Below are 21,570 nucleotides of genomic sequence, written 5' to 3'. Positions count from 1 at the left end.
TTTTCTTCTGAGACGGAGTCTCGGTCTGTCGCCCAGGCTGGAGTGCAGTAGCATGATCTTGGCTCACTGCAACCTTCGCCACCCGGGTTCAAGCAATTCTCCTGCCTCAGCCTTCCCAGTAGCTGGGATTACAGGCATGCACCACTACACCCAGCTAATTTTTTGTATTTTTTTAGTAGATACGGGGTTTCACCATGTTGACCAGGATGGTCACGAACTCCTGGCGTCAGGTGATCCACCCACCTTGGCCTCCCAAAATGCTGGGATTGTAGATATGAGGCACCATGCCTGGCCACTTTATACACTTTCTTTATCTCTTTTTTTTTTTTTTTTTTGAGATGTAGTCGCACTTTGTCACCAGGCTGAGGGCAGTGGTGCCATCTTAGCTCACTGCAACCTCTGCCTCCCAGGTTCAAGTGATTCTCCTGCCTTAGCCTCCTGAGTAGCTGGGACTACAGGCATGCGGCACCACGCCCAGCTAATTTTTGGTGTTTTTAGTAGAGACAGGGTTTCACCATGTTGGCCAGGATGGTCTCGATCTTTTGACCTCATGATCCGCCTGCCTCGGCCTCCCAAAGTGCTGGGATTACAGGTGTGAGTCACCGTGCTCAGCCTATCTCCTTTTTATACTTCCCAGTTGTCTCCAGTGAACATGGTATGTTTTAAAATATTTTTAAAACTGCAAATAAAACGAGGAAGCACATTTTAAAATATGTGGAGTGATGAACACCAAATTTAGCACAGTGGTTAGCTCATGGAGGGGAAGAGAGGAGATGAGGGAGGGACTTCAACCTTAGTGTTAATGTTTATTTCTTAAATTAGGTGGTGGGTCCATAGGTGTTTGCTTTAGTCTTTATGCTTCTTATATGTCTTAAGCATTTCATAATGCATTTAGAAACTAAATACAGAAAATGAGGGCTTTATAAATTTCACTATTTAACTTTTTTTTTTTTTTTTTTTTTTTGAGACGAAGTCTCGCTCTTCTCCCTAGGTTGGAGTGCAGTGGTGCAATCTCGGCTCACTGCAACCTCTGCCTCCTGGGTTTAAGTGATTCTCTTGTCTCAGCCTCCCAGGTAGCTGGGATTACAGGCGCTCGCCACCACGCCCAGCTAATTTTTGTATTTTTAATAGAGACGGGGTTTCACCATGTTGGCCAGGCTGGTCTTGAACTCCTGACCTCAGGTGATCCGCCCACCTCAGCCTCTCAGTGCTGGGATTACAAGTGTGAGGCACCACGCCCGGCCTATTTTACATTTTTAAAAACCAAAGCCATCATAATTTATCTTTTTAAGGATTTCTAAAAAACTGTTTATTGATGTTTATAGTCGTGTTTTATATTATCTAAAACTCTTCCAGTTGAATTTGTATTTTCATCAAATTCAACAAAATTGCACAGATATATAATTAAGGGATACAAATTCATTATTTTTAAAGCTATAAAAGAAAATGGCTTCATGGGGTTGTTCCTGAGGTGTGGAACCTTCTCCATATTCCACTGCTCTAAGCCAAGAACTTTCCCTCAACCCACAAGAACACCAGGTCCATATGGGGGACATTCCCAGATACTCATCAGGTAAAGAACACATGAACCACTTCAAAGAGACCTAACTCCGATTTTCTAGAAAGTCGCCCTGACTTCCCTTCAGAGAGCTGTGTATGTGATTCTAGAAAGTTGCATATGCTTGCTGGACAGTTTTATGTTCCCCCCTAGAAAGTAAGGCACTGCTACTAAACCCTGAGGTGGCTATGGGTTTCTATCCTAAACAGCCGTTTTTCATTCTGTTCTTTGTGAACAGGACTTTTATTTCCTAAACCTGATGTGATTTTCCAGTTGAATGGAGGTGGAGAGCCATGGAAACTTGATATTCAGGAAGGTGAAGTGAGACAGGGCGCAGGAAGTACTTCTGTAGGCATGTGTGGATGGGCAGGTGGGATTTAGTGGAAGGTTCACATAGAGACCCCTCCTTGGGGTCTCATAGGCCTATGGAGATGGTCATGGTCACACTGGGCCTTTGCCTCAAAAATCTGTGCTCCAGATAAGCACATGGCTTTCTTGTCACCTTTTCCAAGTCTTTGCTCAGATGTGCCCCCTTCTCAGCAAGGCTTTCTCTGGCCATCCTGTCTAGAAACAGAACTCTGAGCCAGGCACGGTGGCTCACACCTGTAATCCCAGCATTTTGGGAGGCCAAGGCAGTTGGATCACTTGAGATCAGGAGTTCAAGACCAGCCTGGCCAACATGGTGAAACCCTGTCTCTACTAAAAAAATACAAAATTAGCCAGGCATGGTGGCTCATGCCTGTAATCCCAGCTACTTGGGAGGCTGAAGCAGGATAATCACTTGAAGCTGGGAGCTGAGATCATGTCATTGCACTCTTGCCTGGGCAATAGAGTGAGACTCCATCTCAAAAATTAAAAAATTAAATAAAACAGAACTCTCGCCATCCCTTCCACACTTCCCAGCCCCTGCACTCTCAGCTGTCTTCCCAGCTCTGTCTTCCTGACATTTTTACTTTTTACTTTTGTTTACTGTCTGTACACACCTACCCCTAATTAAAATGTCAACACCACCAGAGATGTTTTATGTTCTCGCCTACTGTCAAAACACTACCTGGTACACAGCACACACACAGATAATGAGTGAGAAAGTGGAGCTGTCCACAGCAAGGCCCTTCCTGTTTGTTTTTCTTGGGGGTGGTAGTGGTGAGGGGTGAGGCTGGGAGAGGAGAGGGCTGAGACACACCTTTATTTCAACTCTGATAACACTTTTTCATCTTTCCTGCTTATTTTATTATTATTATTTTTTGAGATGAAGTCTCACTCTGTCACCCAGGCTAGAGTACAGTGACACGATCTCGGCTCACTGTAACCTCCACCTCCCGGGTTCAAGCGATTCTCCTGCCTCAGCCTCCCAAGTAACTGGGACTACAGGCACCCGCCACTATGCCTGGCTAATTTTTGTATTTTTAGTAGAGATGCAGTTTCACCATGTTGACCAGGCTGGTCTTGAACTCCTGACCTCAGGTGATCCGCCCACCTCAGCCTCCCAAAGTGCTGGGATTACAGGTGTGAGCCACCGCACCCGGCCTCTCCTGCTTATCTTTTACCACCTTCCTTTTCCCGTTAGATCCACTCAGTAGTCACAGGCAGCTACTTTCCCAGGAGCTAGCCTGTCTCCCTACTTTTTCCCAGATGTTTACACTCCTCTATCCGTAGCAAGCTGCCCTGCTCACTCCCTCTTCTATAGCTCTATGTACATCTGTAGGGAAAAGAAAAAAAGATCAGACTGTTACTGTGTCTACATAGAAAGGGAAGACATAAGAAATTCCATTTTGACCTGTACCTGAACAATTGCTTTGCTTAAATGCTGTTAATTTGTAACTTTGCCCCAGCCCCTTCGCCCCAACCTTGTGCTCACAGGAACATGTGTTGTATGGAATCAAGGTTTAAGGGATCTAGGGCTGTGCGGGACATGCTTTGTTAACAAAATGTTTACAGGCAGTATGCTTGGTCAAAGTCATCGCCATTCTCTAGTCTCCATAAACCAGGGGCACGATGCACTACGAAAAGCCAGAGGGACCTCTGCCTTGGAAAGCCGGGTATTGTCCAAGCTTTCTCCCCATGTCATAGTCTGAAATATGGCCTCGTGGGATGAGAAAGACCTGACCGTCCCCGAGTCCGACACCCGTAAAGGGTCTGTGCTGAGGTGGATTAGTAAAAGAGGAAAGCCTCTTGCAGTTAAGACAGAGGAAGGCCACTGTCTCCTGCCTGCCCCTGAGAACGGAACGCCTCGGTATAAAACCCGATTGTACATTTGTTCAGTTCTGAGATAGGAGAAAAACCGCCCTGTGGCGGGAGGCGAGACATGTTGGCAGCAATGCTGCTCCGTTATCCTTGCTCCACTGAGGTGTTTGGGCAGAGAGAAACATAAATCTGGCCTATGTGCACATCCAGGCATAGCACCTCCCCTTGAATTGAATTATGACATAGATTCTTTTGCTCACATGTTTTCTTGCTGACCTTCTCCCTATTATCACCCTGCTCTCCTACCGCATTCCTCTTGCTGAGATAATGAAAATAATAATAAAAACTGAGGGAACTCAGAGACCGGTGCCAGTGCAGGTCCTTGGTATGCTGACTGCCAGTCTCCTGGGCCCACTGTTGTTTCTCTATACTTTGTCTCTGTGTCTTATTACTTTTCTCAGTCTCTCGTGCCACCTGACGAGATATACCCACAGGTGTGGAGGGGCAGGCCACCCCTTCATACATCTGCTATTTTTCTTCATATACCTCTTTTCAAAATGCTCTTCTTTTGGCTGTTCACATGATTAACTTCCTTCTTTCAGATCTTAGTTTAAACATCAATTCTAGATGACCACTCTTAAGGATCTCTCTGAAGCCCCTACTCCAACTCCCACTCATTATTTCCTTCACTGCACTCATCACCATCTGTCATATTTTGTTTGTTTCTTTGCCATTTGTGTAGTAGAATATAAGCATCATGAGGGCAGGGACTATGACTGTCTTAGGCATTCGTGTTTCAGTGACTTACCATGCCCAGCACTTAACAGGCACACTAGATGATAAATAGCTAAAGCATGAATAACTGAACCGTGTTTAGTGGACTAAATGCCCACTTTCCACTTCTAATCTCTATTTCTCTTTTCCTTTGCTATTTTTCACTCTGTCCCTGTTGTTTTTCTTTTAAGGAGTTACCAATCAATCACCCAGTATTTTGTACTTGTTCTTAACACATACAATACTTTCTTCTTAACTAGCACTCAAAGCTGTGATCTCTATTTGCTATTTATTTTAGACCAGAAGACCAGACCTAAAAGCCAGAACTCCACTCAAAGGCAGGATGTTTCTAAAAAAGTAAAATCACTAAATACATTAATGAAAAACTCTGAAAAGATTGTCCTCTGGGTCCTGTACTTATCCCTGAAAAGCCTGAGGGGAGAAAGAAGAAAACCCATTCAGGGAAATGTTGAAGAAATCTGCCCCCAAGGAGAACGACTGAGGCAAAGATCTACTCCTGCCAAGAAAACCAACAGTAAGGGGAGGAACTTTGAATGCAGCGTGTGTGGGAAAACCTGATATAACCACGTATTCGTCACCCATCATCAGAGGACTCACAGTGGAGGAAAGCCCCATGACTGTCAAGAATGCAGAAAGGATCCGCGCCAAGATGGCCGAATAGGAAGAGCTCCAGCCTCCAGCTCCCAGCGTGAGCGACACAGAAGACGGGTGATTTCTGCATTTCCAACTGAGGCACAGGGTTCATCTCACTGGGGCGTGTCAGACGGTGGGTGCAGGACAGTGGGTGCAGCCCAATGAGTGAGAGCCGAAGCAGGGCAAGGCATCCCCTCACCCAGGAAGTGCAAGGGGGAAGGGAATTCCCTTTCCTAGCCAAGGGAAACCGTGATACACAACACCTGGAAAATCGGGTCACTCCCACCCTAATACTGTGCTTTACCAAGGGTCTTAGCAAATGGCACACCAGGAGATTATATCCCACGCTTGCCTTGGAGGGTCCCATGCCCACAGAGCCTCCCTCATTGCTACCACAGCAGTCTGAGATCTAACAGCAGGCGGCAGCGAGGCTGGGGGAGGGGTGCCCGCCATTGCTGAGGCTTAAGTAGGTAAATAAAGCGGCCAGGAAGCTCAAACTGGGTGGAGCCCACTGCAGCTCAAGGAGGCCTGCCTGCCTCTGTAGACACCACATCTGGGGCAGGGCATAGCTAAATAAAAGGCAGCAGAAACCTCTGCAGATGTAAATGTCCCTGTCTGACAGCTTTGAGGAGAGTAGTGGTTTTCCCAGCACGCAGTTTGAGATCTGAGAATAGACAGACTGTCTGCTCAAGTGGGTCCCTGACCTCCAAGTAGCCTAACTGGGAGACATCCCCCACTAGGGGCAGACTGACACCTCACACCTCACATGGCCGGGTACACCTCTGAGATGAAGCTTCCAAGGAACGATCAGACAGCAACATTTGCTGTTCAGCAATATTCACTCTTCTGCAGCCTCTGCTGCTGATACCCAGGCAAAGAGGGTCTGGAGTGGACCTCCAGAAAACAACAGACCTGCAGCTGAGGGTCCTGACTGTTAGAAGGAAAAATAACAAACAGAAAGGACATCCACACCAAAACCCCATCGGTACGTCACCATCATCAAAGACCAAAGGTTTAGATAAAACCACAAAGATGGGGAAAAAGCAGTACAGAAAAGCTGGAAATTCTAAAAAACAGAGCGGCTCTCCGTCTCCAAAGGAACACAAATCCTTGCCAGCAATGGAACAAAGCTGGATGGAGAATGACTTTGACGAGTTGAGAGAAGAAGACTTCAGACAATCAAACTTCTCTGAGCTAAAGGAAGAATTATGAACCCAGCACAAAGAAACAAAAAACTTGAAAAAAGATTTGACAAATGGCTAACTAGAATAACCAATGCAGAGAAGTCCTTAAACAACCTGATAGGGATGAAAACCATGACATGAGAACTATGTGACAAATGCACAAGCTTCAGTAACCGACTCAATCAACTGGAAGAAAGGGTATCAGTGATTGAAGATCAAATGAATGAAATGAAGCGAGAAGTTTAGAGAAAAAAGAGTAAAAAGAAATGAACAAATCCTCCAAGAAATATGGGACTATGTGAAAACACCAAATCTACGTCTGATTGGTGTACCTGAAAGTGACAGGGAGAATGGAACCACATTGGAAAACACTCTGCAGGATATTATCCAGGAGAACCTCCCCAACCTAGCAGGGCAGGCCAACATTCAAATTCAGGAAATACAGAGAATGCCACAAAGATACTCCTCGAGAAGAGCAACTGCAAGACACATAATTGTCAGATTCACCAAAGTTGAAATGAAGGAAAAAATGTTAAGGGCAGCCAAAGAGAAAGGTCGGGTTACCCACAAAGGGAAGCCCATCAGACTAACAGCGGATCTCTCGGCAGAAACTCTCCAAGCCAGAAGAGAGTGGGGGCCAATATTCAACATTCTTAAAGAAAACAATTTTCAACCCAGAATTTCATATCCAGCCAAACTAAGTTTCATAAGTGAAGGAGAAATAAAATCCTTTACAGACAAGCAAATGCTGAGAGATTTTTGTCACCACCAGGCCTGCCTTACAAGAGCTCCTGAAGGAAGCACTAAACATGGAAAGGAACAACCGGTACCAGCCACTGCAAAAACATGCCAAAATGTCGATGCTAGAAAGAAACTGCATCAACTAACAAGCAAAATAACTAGCTAACATCACAATGACAGGATCAAGTTCACAGATAACAATATTAACCTTAAATGTAAATGGGCTAAATGCTCCAATTAAAAGACACAGACTGGCAAACTGGATAGAGTCAAGACCAATCAGTGTGCTGCATTCAGGAGACCCATCTCACATGCAGATACACACATAGGCTCAAAATAAAGGGATGGAGGAAGATCTACCAAGCGAATGGAAAACAAAAAAAGGCAGGGGTTGCAATCCTAGTCTCTGATAAAACAGACTTTAAACCAGCAAAGATCAAAAGCAACAAAGAAGGCCATTACATAATGATAAAGGGATCAATTCAACAAGAAGAGCTAACTATCCTAAATATATATGCACCCAACACTGGAGCACCTAGATTCATAAAGCAAGTCCTTAGAGACTTACAAAGAGACTTAAACTCCCACAAAATAATAATAGGAGTCTTTAACACCCCACTGTCAACATTAGACAGATCAACGAGACAGAAAGTTAACAAGGATATCCAGGAATTGAACTCAACTCTGCACCAAGCAGACCTAATAGACATCTACAGAACTCTCCACCTCAAATCAACAGAATATACATTCTTCTCAGCACCACATCGCACTTATTCCAAAATTGACCAATAGTTGGAAGTAAAGCACTCCTCAGCAAATGTAAAAGAAAAGAAATTATAACAAACTGTCTCTCAGACCACAGTGCAATTAAACTAGTACTCAGGACTAAGAAACTCAATCAAAACTACTCAACTACATGGAAACTGAACAACCTGCTCCTGAATGACTACTGGGTACATAACAAAATAAAGGCAGACATAAAGATGTTCTTTGAAACCAATGAGAACAAAGATACAACATACCAGAATCTCTGGGACACATTTAAAGCAGTGTGTAGAGGGAAATTTATAGCACTAAATGCCCACAAGAGAAAGCAGGGAAGATCTAAAATTGACAACCTAACATCACAATTAAAAGAACTAGAGAAGCAAGAGCAAACACATTCAAAAGCTAGCAGAAGGCAAGAAATAACTAAGATCAGAGCAGAACTGAAGGAGATAGAGACACAAAAAAATCCTTCAAAAAATCAATGAATCCTGGAGCTGGTTTTTTGAAAACATTAACAAAACTGATAGACTGCTAGCAAGACTAATAAAGAAGAAAAGAGAGAAGAATCAAATAGACCCAATAAAAAATGATAAAGGGGATATCACCACCGACCCCACAGAAATACAAACTACCATCAGAGAATACTATAAACACCTCTATGCAAATAAACTAGAAAATCTAGAAGAAATAGATAAATTCCTGGACTCGTACACTCTCCCAAGACTAAACCAGGAAGAAGTTGAATCCCTGAATAGACCAATAGCAGTCTCTGAAATTGAGGCAATAATTAATAGCCTACCAACCAAAAAAAGTCCAGGACCAGATGGATTCACAGCCGAATTCTGCCAGAGGTACAAGGAGGAGCTGGTACCATTCTTTCTGAAATTATTCCAATCAACAGAAAAAGAAGGAATCCTCCCTAACTCATTTTTTGAGGCCAACATCAACCTGATACCAAAGCCTAGCAGAGACACAACAAAAAAAGAGAATTTTAGACCAATATCCCTGATGAACATCGATGCAAAAATCCTCAATAAAATACTGGCAAACCGAATCCAGAAGCACATCAAAAAGCTTATCCACCACGATCAAGTGGTCTTCATCCCTGGGATGTAAGGCTGGTTCAACATATGCAAATCAATAAACGTAATCCAGCATAGAAACAGAACCAACGACAAAAACCACATGATGATCTCAACAGATGCAGAAAAGGTCTTTGACAAAATTCAACACCACTTCATGATAAAAAAACTCTCAATAAATTCGGTATTGATGGAACGTATCTCAAAATAATAAGAGCTATTTATGACAAACCCACAGCCAATATTATACTGAATGGGCAAAAATTGGAAGCATTCCCCTTGAAAACTGGCATAAGATAGGGATGCCCTCTCTCACCACTCCTATTCAACATAGTGTTGGATGTTCTGGCCACAGAAATCAGGCAAGAGAAAGAAATAAAGGGTATTCAATTAGGAAAAGAGGAAGTCAAATTGTCCCTGTTTGCAGATGACATGATTGTATATTTAGAAAACCCCATAAAAAGCCTAGAAGAAAACCTAGGTAATACCACTCAGGACATAGGCATGGGCAAGGACCTCATGTCTAAAACACCAAAAGCAATGACAACAAAAGCCAAAATTGACAAATGGGATCTAATTAAACTAAAGAGCTTCTGCACAGCAAAAGAAACTACCATCAGAGTGAACAGGCAACCTACAGAATGGGAGAAAATTTTTGCAATCTACTCATCTGACAAAGGGCTAATATCCAGAACCTACAAAGAACTCAAACAAATTTACAAGAAAATAACAAACAACCTCTTCAAAAAGTGGGCAAAGCACATGAACAGACATTTCTCAAACGAAGACATTTATGCAGCCAACAGACACACGAAAAAATGCTCATCATCACTTGCCATCAGAGAAATGCAAATCAAAACCACAATGAAATACCATCTCATACCAGTTAGAATGGCAATCGTTAAAAACTCAGGAAACAACAGGTGCTGGAGAGGATGTGGAGAAATAGGAACACTTTTACACTGTTGGTGGGACTGTAAACTAGTTCAACCATTGTGGAAGACAGTGTGGCGATTCCTCAAGGATCTAGAACTAGAAATACCACAGGACCCAGCCATCCCATTACTGGGTATATACCCAAAGAATTATAAATCATGCTGCTATAAAGACACATGTACACATATGTTATTGCGGCACTATTTACAATAGCAAAGACTTGGAACCAACCCAAATGTCCATCAATGACAGACTGGATTAAGAAAATGTGGCACATATTCACCATGGAATACTATGTAGCCATTAAAAAGATGAGTTCATGTCCTTTGTAGGGACATGGATGCAGCTGGAAATCATCATTCTGAGCAAACTATCACAAGAACAGAAAACCAAGCACCTCATGTTCTCACTCATAGGTGGGAATTGAACAATGAGAACACTTGGACACAGGAAGGGGAACATCACACACCAGGGCCTGTCACAGGGTTAGGGGAGGGGAGGGATAGCATTAGGAGATATACCTAATGTAAATGACGAGTTAATGGGTGCAGCACACCAACATGGCACATGGATACACATGTAACAAACCTACACTTTGTGCACATGTACCCTAGAACTTAAAGTATAATAAAAAAGAAAAAAAAAAAAAAGAATGCAGAAAAGGCTTCAGCTGTAGGAGCCTTAAGAAAAACCTGATGTCAGCCAGCGTGGTGGTTCATGCCTGTAATCCCAGCACTTTGGGAGGATCACTTGTGCCTAGGAGTTTGAGACCAGCTTGAGCAACATAGTGAGACCTTGTCTCTGTAACATTAATTAAAATTGAAAAGAGAAACAACTGACATCACACCCTGGGAAGAGCCCCTTTGAATGCAATGAAAACTTTCTACAACTGATTAACCCTTACTGGACATCGGTGAACTCATCCTGGAGAAAGTCCTTATGAATGCACAGCGTGTGGAGAACCCTTCAGCGGGAAAGGTATTCCGGCCACAGCTAACCCGCCCTGAAGAGTGGCCCTAGGAATGCAGGGGTAGGGCAGAGCTCTGTTGGACCATTCATCCCTCATTCGACACAGGACAGTGCACACTGTAGAGACGCATTCCGAAGATAATGACTGTGGGAAGGTTTTCTTTGACGGCTCATCCCATTATCGGCATCAGAAAATTCATAGTGGAGACAAGCCCCATGAGCGCATTGCATGTAGGAAAACCTTCCTGCAGAAAAGGTGGCTCACTCACCATCAGAGAGTGCACCCTGGAGAGAAGCTCCATGAGTGCAGCACCTGTGGGAAAGTCTTCAGTCGCAAATCCTCTATCACCCAACATCAGTGATGCTTATGAAAATCAGGCTTCCGGGTACTGTGGAGGTGCTTCAGCCAGACAAGTAGTCCCCAGTGAGACTCAGCACGTGTTTGTTCAAGGTAATGGCGATTTCTGTTTGAGCACCTTCTATCAACTGCTTATCCTCATACCTCCATTTGGGACCACAGTCTTCATAAACAGTCTCAATCAACCATGCCATACGCTTCGTTGGGATACCTCAAGTTTGAGAGGATGCCTGGAGGATCCCCAAATTGGTCAGAAGCTCTCCAATCAATACGCTTTGCAGGTGTTTGAAGGAAACCCTAAGACAGGCAACAGACGTATTATTTATTTATTTATCGCAAGGCTGAATGCTGCAGGAGAACAAGAGCTCCTTCACATCTATGTATTGCTGTGCTCCCAGTGTGGTGCCTGGCACTCATCATATATTTTCTTTCTTTCTTTCTTTTTTTGAGATGGATTCTCGCTCTCTCACCCAGGCTGGAGTGCAGCGGTGCAATCTCAACTCACTGCAACCTCCGCCTCCCGGGTTCAAGCGATTCTCCTGCCTCAGCCTCCTGAGTAGCTGGGACTAGAGGCGCCCGCCACCATACCCAGTTAACTTTTGTATTTTTAGTAGAGACGAGGTTTCACCATATTGGCCAGGCTGGTCTTGAACTCCTGATCTCATAATTCACCCGGCTCAGCCTCCCAAAGTGCTGGGATGATAGGCATGAACCACTGTGCCTGGCCTCATCATGTATTCTCTAAACGAATGAATACCTGAGTACTTGAGCCAAAAATCAAATGCACTTATACAACTAGAAACTTTAGTAAGAAAATAAACATCAAAGAAAATTTGGTGCTTATACACAATGGAGTACTATTCAGCCATAAAAAATAATGAGATCCTGTCATTTGCAACAACATGGATAGAGCTGGAGGTTATTATGCTAAGTGAAATACGTCAGGCACAGAAAGGCAAACATCACCTGCTCTCACTTATTTGTAGGATCTAAAAAACAATTGAACTTATGGACATAGAGAGTAGAAGGATGGTTACCAGAGGCTGCAAAGAGTAGTGGGGGGTAGGAGGGAGGTGGGGATGGTTAATGAGTACAAAAAAAGATAGAAAGAATAGGCGGGGCACAGTGGCTCACACCTGTAATCCTAGCACTTTGGAAGGCCAAAGCGGGCAGATCATGAGGTCAGGAGATCGAGACTATCCTGGCTAACACGGTGAAACCCCGTCTCTACAGGCACAGTGGTGGGCGCCTGTAGTCCTAGCTACTCGGAGGCTGAGGCAGGAGAATGGCGTGAACCTGGGAGGTGGAGCTTGCAGTGAGCCGAGATCGCGCCACTGCACTCCAGCCTGGGCGACAGAGCGAGACTCCGTCTCACACACAAAAAAAAATTAAAACAATTAAAAAAAAAAAAACCATAAGAAACATCAAGCTTCTATGTACTTAGGACTGCCAGTGCCTTCACTATAGCTGTGCTGTGAGCTCTTCATCTGCTCCTCTTGTCTCTTCCTGGAGCTCTGATTCTGGTTATGTGTTCCTGTTCTTCACTCGGCTCAGCACCCTGTGTTTCCCTTTACTTGTGGTCTTCTGGCCCCAGACCTGACCTCTGGGTTCTGGAAGACAAATCCATCACCCAACTATCCTTGTTTCTACAGTGGTGGTGGTTGTTTCATCTTTGTTTAATTTTACTGATAACCAAGCTTCCTTAGTCTGGCTCTGCCATTCCACAGCACCCTGGATATAGCCCCTTCCCTTTCTCTCTCTCTCTCTCTCTTTTTTTTTTTTTCTTGAGATGGATTCTTGCTCTGTCGCCCAGGATGGAGTGCAATGGCGCCATCTCAGCTCACTGCAACCTCCGCCTCCCAGGTTCAAGTGATTCTCCTGCCTCAGCCTCCTGAGTAGCTGGGACTACAGGTGCATGCCACCACACCCAGCTAATTTTTGTATTTTTAGTAGAGGCAGGTTTTCACCATGTTGGCCAGGATGGTCTCGATCTCTTGAATTCATGATCCGCCTGCCTCGGCCTCCCAAAGTGTTGGGATTATAGGCATGAGCCACCGTGCCAGACTTTTCCCTTTCTCACCATATATTCACTTGTAGCTGTGGAAGGGAAACATGTTCATCCCAAAAAGTTCGGAGTCCTGTGCAGCATCCAGGTACAGCCGTGGCAGCTGGGTGGGGTCCCAGGCTGAAGAGGTTAGCCACTGTGAAAACGGCTACAGGAAATGGGGCTTTGTCTAATCTCAAAGGATACCACAAAGTGAAAGTTAACTCCAGACACTGCTTGTCTACAAATGGTCATCCCTCAGTACCAAAGCAACAGGCATGAGGATGTGACTGAAGGCCAGGCCTATGAGACATGATGTCCTTCTTGCCCTCAACATCAGTACCATGAAGCCAAAACACAGACTGTCCTGTCCACACCTACACAATAGAGACTTAGATCAGCTTCCTCACATCTATGGCTTTAAGAAATCCTGCTTAGGAGTAAAGCAGTAATTTCAGACAGCTGCTGAGAGTGTGTGAGCACCAGGATGAGGAGGAGGATAGGCTCTTGCTATCCAGGCATTAAAAAGCATAATTATTTTAATTTCTTGTCCCATATTCACACTCCTGTGGATGAAGGATAGAGAATTACTATGGCCCTTCCTTCTTTCATCCTGTAAATGAGCAGGAATGTGGAACTTCAGGCAGGACAAATGGAGTGATGGTGAACCCCAGTAGCAGAGGCCTCAAAAAAACCAGTCCTCATGATGATCAAATATCTGGCCGCTGGTGTGGTACCCAGCCTGTTGAACATGCCAGAGGTGCCACACAAAGATGTGGATTCCTCCCCATCATACTTGTGTACAAAACCTGTGCAGAGTCTGCAGAAGATGCAAAAGGCCATCTACTCTAAGATCAGAGGTTCAGGGTTTCGAGCCACCTTATAGATTCTCATGATAAAGTAGCTGGCAAGAGCTAAAGTGTTGACAAAGAGCATTGAGTAATGCTTACTGCGGCAGAAGCTGTTTGTGTTTAGCCAGAAGTCATTCTTCACCTCCTTAATGATAGGAACTCTGGTTCTATTCTGAGCAGCAGAGCACCCAACTATATTTCTTGGCTTCTTTTGAAGCTAGGTATAGCTAATCAGGCCAATGAAATATTGATAAATCAAATATCAGGTGAATGCTATGCTGATAAAAATCAAATTTTTTGGATAGGACTTCTGGTCGGGTACTTAAAAGAAAGAGTAACAGCTAGGAAACTCCCTTTTGGCCTTGACTTTTCCTTCTTTCTACCTGGAATGTGGATTTAATGGCTGGAACCCCAATAGCCACCTTGTGACTTTGAGGACATAAGCCATGCCTTAAGGATGGCAGAGGAGAAAAACAGAGGATGCCTGATTCCCTGATAATCTTACAGAGCCTTCATCTCAGCCCTGGACTGCTTACTTCTGGACTTCAATGTGAGAGAATAAAACCCGATGTAATTAACCATTGTACTTACAACCAAAGGAAGTTCCTGTCAAACTTTCCAAAACAATACATAGATTCCATAGAAAAACAGCTAACTCTTCCATCCTCATATTGGGACCAGAAGGGAGGTGAGCAGTACTTCACTATGTGGCTGGCCTGACCTCAGAAGCTTTATGGTCAGCTCCAGAGCACTGACGCCTCCAGGATTGTAGCTCACAAGGGCAGAATAATAGTCACGGAGGAGGTGTGGACCTTCCCTGTCCCCACAGTCCAGTATCATTCTTTGCAAATCCCTCATAAGTATCTGACAGTCCAATTCCAGCATCTTTCAAACATCCTTTGGCTGGTTCTCTTCAGGCCAACTTCTCTGCCACTCTCACTAAAAATAAATCCATTCATCCATATACAACTATCTTTTCAAAGTACACGCAGAATGAATTATAAACAAAATATACAACCACACTGTTCACAGTTGGCTAACTGGTTGCCAAGAGTCACTTCAGTATGGAGTTCTTGACTATTATTACACCTGTCTGTGGAGATGCCTGATGGCCCCCCAGGTCTACTACTTATCTCACTCTGTTGTTTGGAGGTGGTGAAAGGGACATCCCAAGCATCCTCTTGGTGCAAGAGAATGACAGGATATAGGCTGGAAGGTGTTTCTCATCTAAAGGTCTATTTGTTTTCCTCACAACATGGGTGCCCATTCCTGCTATTTCTTTCCTAATAACCCCCAACAGCTACCCTGCTAGGAAATGGGAGTTTTCTCTAACTCCCTTGAAAAGCCATATCAGTAAGTCTATCTGATGGAAGCATGGATGGAAATAAGACCCCCTCTATTGATTATGACTTTATGAGTTTCAAAGAATCCATAATACTCGTTTAGCTATTGTGGGGGAACAAGCCAAGCAGATATCAGCAAACCAAAGACAGGCTAAAACCAACCCTGAATGTCCTGTGTCTGGGCAAAGTGGGTGTGGATCACTGTACCACCTGGCTTGACAGAAACTGCCCATATAGACCTCCACGTCCCAGGTATCTTTGCATTCTTCAGTCTTCATGGTTGCTCCTTTCAAATACCAGATAAAACACCAGGTCGGCATTTATCAGGCTCCAGAAGTCCATCTGGTTATTGCTTGTGATGTCAGCAGCTGTCTTGGCCTCATTCTGTGGCTCTTTTCTGGACTGCTATTTGCAACAGCTCCTCTACCACCAACGTGAGTTCATCAGTCAGAGATGGCCAGAAATTTCACAAGTAAATGCCTGCTATACTAGAGTTCTTTAAGGCTCTGGCCACGACACTAAGGCTCCTTGAGCAACTCTAAGACGGTAAGGGAGTAAGGGATTTGCTTCCTTGAAGTTCCTGGTGCTAGGACCAGAGCCCCTCTGTCATTCTCCCCCAGGGGCTTGTCTCCAGGCTCCTCCTCGCTTGACCCAGGCCTGTGGCTCTGCCTTCATCACTTGATCCTAACCACTGCTCCTGCTCCACCATGAGCCACTGCTCCCGGCCCACAGTTCTCCCTTGCGACAATGCTGCCATTAGAGGGACCAGGGGTCACAGGCAGTCATGCTCCTAGTCTTAGCCCAAATTCCCTAGGAAATAGAGCTCGAGGCAAGGATTAAGAGCTGGTGCTTTATGAGGTGCAAACCTAGGGCGACATGAGTGAGGAAAAGGGAGTGAAGCAGGAAAGGATGGAAAGAAATGCAAGATGATGTTTGCCTGTCGATTTTTACTTCACCAGCTGGGAGAGAGATTATTCAGCATGTGCATCTACTCGGCTCTGTAAGAAGCCCACATTCCAGCGTATGTGCAGCGACCGTGCCCCAGAGCAATAATGGGTACAGGGAAGCCGAAGGAATTAATCTGATCAGCTCCCTCCATCTCTTGGATGCCCCCACACTTCAGCTGGCATCACCCAGCCACTCCTAGGGAAGCCAGACCCCACAACCCACTGTATGGCCCTTCAACAAGGCCGGAAGTGGTGTGAGGGGTCCGAAACCTGAGTGTGCAGCTCTTTGGCCTTCGGCTGGCAGGAGGAGAGCCTGGCACTCCCAGGCAGGTAACCGTCCAGCTGCGGGTGGTGCAAACGGAAGAGCTGAGTGGACTGACAGGCCCTGGCAGCTGAAGTGGAACAAATGGCCGAGGGCCTCTGCAGAAGCCTAAGGGATGTGACGAGGCACAAGACACAGGCCCGATGAACTCCCTCTGCTGCTTCACTCCAAGCCTGACTTCCTGCCTCAGGTCTGCCTGCCTCTCACACTATCTGAGGCCTTTGGCACCTCTCTCTCTCTTATGTTGAATCTCATGTACCCCAAATCTTCACCCGTTTGCTACCCAAATCCTTCCTTCACATTTTTGGCTTTGCCCTCTTCCATGGTGATGAACAGATTCCGTATTCATTTCTCTTAACATCAGCTTTCACATCAAAGTAAATGGCCTTTTATGGCACTACTGCTGCTTAAGACAGGCAAGGATGCTTTCCTGACAGGATGTCAGACCTATTAGAAGGAAATAGATGTTCTCATAAGTTTTGGAAACTCAGGGTTAATCTACCTGTAAGAGACAACGGGTTTTTATTACAAGGTGTTCCAATTCCACCCTGCTGCTGTGTGACACCAATTTATGTGCTGCAGTGGGAGGCGGCGCCACTGCTGTTCAAGGCCACATTATTCCAAAGTAGTGCCCGTGTCTATGTGTGAAGAAAGTTCGAATTTTCCAGAAGCGCACAAATTAAAGCCAAGAAAAGCAATGAGAACCACATTAGTTTCAGGTACTTTTACCTTCTCTGCATCATACAGAGAAGAGTATACTGTCCTTCAGTTACTGACCACGTCAGTACCAGGAAATATTCTGGGGATGCTCCTTCCCCGGGGAGCCTGATCCCTGGTGCATGTGCACGGGGGGACACTCAACAAATAAAATTAATAATTATAATATCAGAAAGAGATAGGTGCTATGGAAAAGCAATAAAGTAACGAAGGACAAAAAGGCTTCACAGACATGGTGAACAGAGGCTTGGCGCTGGTGACAGAGCAAGTCTGGCGGCCACATAGGGGAAGGATTATGCAGGCTGAGCTGGGCGTGGTGGCGGCGCCTGTAGTCCCAGCTACTCGGGAGGCTGGGGCAGGAGAATCTCTTGAACCCAGGAGGCAGAGGTTGCAGTGAGCCAAGATTGCGCCACTGCACTCTAGCCTAGGTGACAGAACAAGACTCTGTCTCAAAAAAAAAGAGTAGAGCCAACAGAATTTTCTGAGGAACTGGATGTGCAGTGTGAGATAAAGAAAATGGTGACTCCAAGGTATCTGAATTGAGCAACCAAAGGATCAAGCTGCCATTTACTGAGGTGGGGAAACTGCAGGGGGAAGAGGTTTGGCAGTGGAGAAGGGGGAGCAGCAGAGGTTCACTTTCGAACATGCTACATTAAAGATGTTTATGAAACATCAGATCCAGAGGTGGAGGAGACAGCTCAAGGTCAGGGTTTGGAAAAGCCCAGGCTGGAGATATAAACTGGAAGCTGACCACATTTGGGTGGTATTTAGAGCATGTGGGTGAAACAAGATCATTTAAGAGTAGTTACTGCTATCCTAGTGTTGACAGAAGAGAGGCCCAAGGCCTGAGCTCTGGGGCATTTCAACATTTGGTTAGTTCTCAGATGAGCAGCTTCAGCATCATCTGGGAAGTTGGTGGAAACACAAATTCTCAGGAACCACCTCAGACCACCTGAATGAGGGTGGAGTTCAGCACTGTGTTTTAACAAGACTTTCAGATGATTCTGATTACCATATAATTGTGTGCCACAAAACAGCATTTCAGTCAATGGTAGACCACATATATGATGGTGGTTCCAAACAATTATAACGAAGCTGAAAAATTCCTATTGCCTAGTAACGTTGTAGCCATTAGCATAATACATTACTTGTGCTTGTGAGGATGCTGGTGTAAACAGGCCTACTGCACTGTCAGTTGTACAAAAGTACAGCAATACAATTATCTACAGTATATAATACTTGCTAATGATAATAAACGACTCTGTTACTGGTTTAAGTACTTACTATACTATACCTTTTATCATTATTTTAGAGTATACTCAGTATACTCCTACTTATAAGAAAAAAGTTAACTGTAAAACAGCCTCAGAGAGGTCCTTCGGGAGGTATCCCAGAAGCAGGCATTGCTATCCCAGGAGATGACAGCTCCATGCCTGTTACTGCCCTTGAAGACCTTCCACTGGGACAAGCTATGAAGGTGGAAGACAGTGAGATTGAAGACCCTGACCTTGCATAGGCCTAGGTTAATGTGTGTGTTTGTGCCTTAGTTCTTAGCTTTTTCTTTTCTTCTTCTCCTTCTTCTTCTTCTTTTTTTTTATTTTGAGATGGAGTGTTGCTCTGTCGCCCAGGCTGGAGTGCAGTGGCGCGATCTCGGCTCACTGCAACCTTCGCCTCCTAGGTTCAAGAGATTCTCCTGTCTCACAGCCTCCGAAGTAACTGGGATTACAGGCATGTGCCACCACGCCCGGCTAATTTTTGTATTTTTAGTAGAGACGGGGTTTCACCATGTTGGCCAGGCTGGACTTGAACTCCTGATAGGTGATCTGCCCGCCACCACACCTGGCCAGAAAAGGTAACTTATTGAAGGGCAATTCTTTTTATAAATGTAATGTAGCCTAAGTGTGCAACAGTTACAAAGTCTACAGGAGTGTGTAGTAATGTCATAGGCCTTCACATTCACTCACCATTCAGTGACACACCCAGAGCTGAAACCCACCCAATAGTCCCATAGACAAGGTTTTTTTTTTTTTTTTTTTTTTTTTTTGATAAACATAGAATGTGTCCCTTCTAGTCTTAAAGCTTGAAACTGAAATTTGTTTTGTCCGAGTTCCTTCCTCAGGAAAGAACTTCAGGCATCTCAAAAGTATCAAAGAACAGGTTGGGCACGGTGGCTCACGCCTCTAATCCCTGCACTTTAGGAGGCCGAGATGGGTGGATCACCTGAGGTCAGGAGTTCGAGACCAGCCTGGTCAACATGATGAAACCCCGTCTCTACTAAAAATACAAAAAATTAGCCGGGCGTGGTGGCAGGCGCCTGTAATCCCAGCTACTCAGGAGGCTGAGGCAGGAGAACCGCTTGAACCTGGGGAGGCGGAGATTGCAGTGAGCCAAGATCGTGCCACTGCACTCCAGCCTGGGCAACAAGAGAGAAACTTCTTCTCAAAAAAAAAGTATCAAAGAAGGGAAACTCACCAGACCACTACACTCAGACAGTGAGACACCACGCCTCTCATGCATCATGATTGCCATCCTACCTCTCCTGAGTTCCTATTTTCCCACACATTGTTACATTTCTTCCCTGCTATATAAACTCCTAACTTCAGTGGGTCAAGGAGATGGATTTGATACTGACCTCCCATCTTCCAGGCTGCATCGCCCAATAATCATCTCAGTCATTGGCTTCCTGTGCGGTGAGATCATGGTCTCAGTCATTGGCTTCCTGTGCTGTGAGTGGCAGGACCTAGACCTACAAGAAAAAACGTTAACTGTAAAACAGCCTCAGAGAGGTCCTTCAGGAGTTATCCTGGAAGCAGGCATTGCTATCCTAGGAGACGACAGTGTTTTGGTAACAGAGTAACTTCCAGTCTTGCAAGCTCCAGTCATGGTAAGTGCCCTATACAGGTGCACAGGATATGTTGTATCCTATGTTATGTTTAGATACACAAATACCATTGTGTTACAATGACCTACAGTATTCACCACATAACCTGCTGTACATGTTTATAGCTTTGGAGCAATAGGCTATGCCATATAGCCTGGGTGTGCAGTAGGTGATACAGTCTAGGTTTTCATAAATACATTCTATGATGTTCACACAAGAACAAAATCACCTAAAAATTCATTTCTCCGAGGGTATCCTGGTTGTTAAGCGATGCATGACTGTTGTTTGGAAAACACTGGTTTAGAGGTGGGGAGAAGAGGAAATACCTAATGAGATTGAGAAAAAGTGACCAGTCAAGGAGGAAGAAAACCAGAAAGTATTTCCAGGAGCAGGGAGCAGCCAAGTGTTATCACCTATTAATAAAGTAAGATGAGGACTGACAATTGACGTGGTAACAAAGAAGGGATATCTGTGATGGGGATGGTTAGCAACAAGAAGAAAGGGGTGCTCCAGACACATTGAAACCAGCCCAATAGTCCTATAGACTTTATTTTGGATAAACATAGAAAGTGATTTTTTTTTTTTTTTTTGAGACAGAGTCTCGCTCTGTTGCCCAGGTTGGAGTGCGCTGGCATGATCTCGGCTTACTGCAACCTCCGCCTCCTGGGTTCAAGCGATTCTCCTGCCTCAGCCTCCCGAGTAGCTGGGATTACAGGCATGTGCCACCAGGCCTGGCTAATTTTTCTATTTTTAGTAGAGATGGGGTTTCACCATGTTGGCCAAGCTGGTCTTGAACTCCTGACCTCAAGTGATCCACCCGCCTCGGCCTCCCAAAGTGCTGGAATTACAGACATGAGCCACCGTGCCCGGCAGACTCTCTGGTTTTAAAGTTTGAAGCTTATACTTGTTTTATCATAGTTCCTTCCTCAGGAAAGATCCTCAGGCCTCTCAAAAAAGTATCAAAAGGTGATTCTGAGAGAGCATTTGATGAAAAAAAAAAGTATCAAAGAACTGAAACACACCAGATGACGGCATCCAGACAAGGATACACCACACCTCTCATCATCATGATTGCTTCCTTATGTCTCCCTCATTCCTGTTCCCCCCACACAGTCACATTTCTTCCCTGCTATATAGACCCCTGGTTTTTGTAGGTCAGGGAGATGGATTTGCAGCTGGTCTCCCATCTCCTTGGCTGCAGCACCTGACTAAAGCCTTCTTCCTTGGCAATACTCCTCTCAGTGATTGGCTTTTTTG

The 21,570-nt window shown here is 44.9% G+C and overlaps 1 protein-coding gene across 1 annotated transcript in view; it reads right to left on the bottom strand.

The window, feature by feature from the left end:
* Positions 1–933: 933 nt before the first annotated feature.
* The window catches only part of LOC112428072 (uncharacterized), a 22,208-nt gene continuing 1,571 nt past the window's right edge, over positions 934–21,570 (bottom strand). Inside the window, exons 3-4 of the mRNA XM_071076117.1 lie at positions 20,065–20,178; positions 934–11,505 (exon numbers count right to left, since the gene is read on the bottom strand). Coding sequence (XP_070932218.1) covers positions 11,421–11,505; positions 20,065–20,178 — 199 coding nt within the window. The 3' untranslated portion in view covers positions 934–11,420. The remainder of the gene's footprint in view (positions 11,506–20,064; positions 20,179–21,570) is intronic.

This window comes from Macaca nemestrina, chromosome 13 (genome assembly GCF_043159975.1).
Source record: "Macaca nemestrina isolate mMacNem1 chromosome 13, mMacNem.hap1, whole genome shotgun sequence".
Classification (NCBI taxonomy): Eukaryota; Metazoa; Chordata; class Mammalia; order Primates; family Cercopithecidae; genus Macaca; species Macaca nemestrina.
Note: the sequence above shows the minus strand (reverse complement) of the source record. Positions and strands in the feature narration are given on the sequence as shown.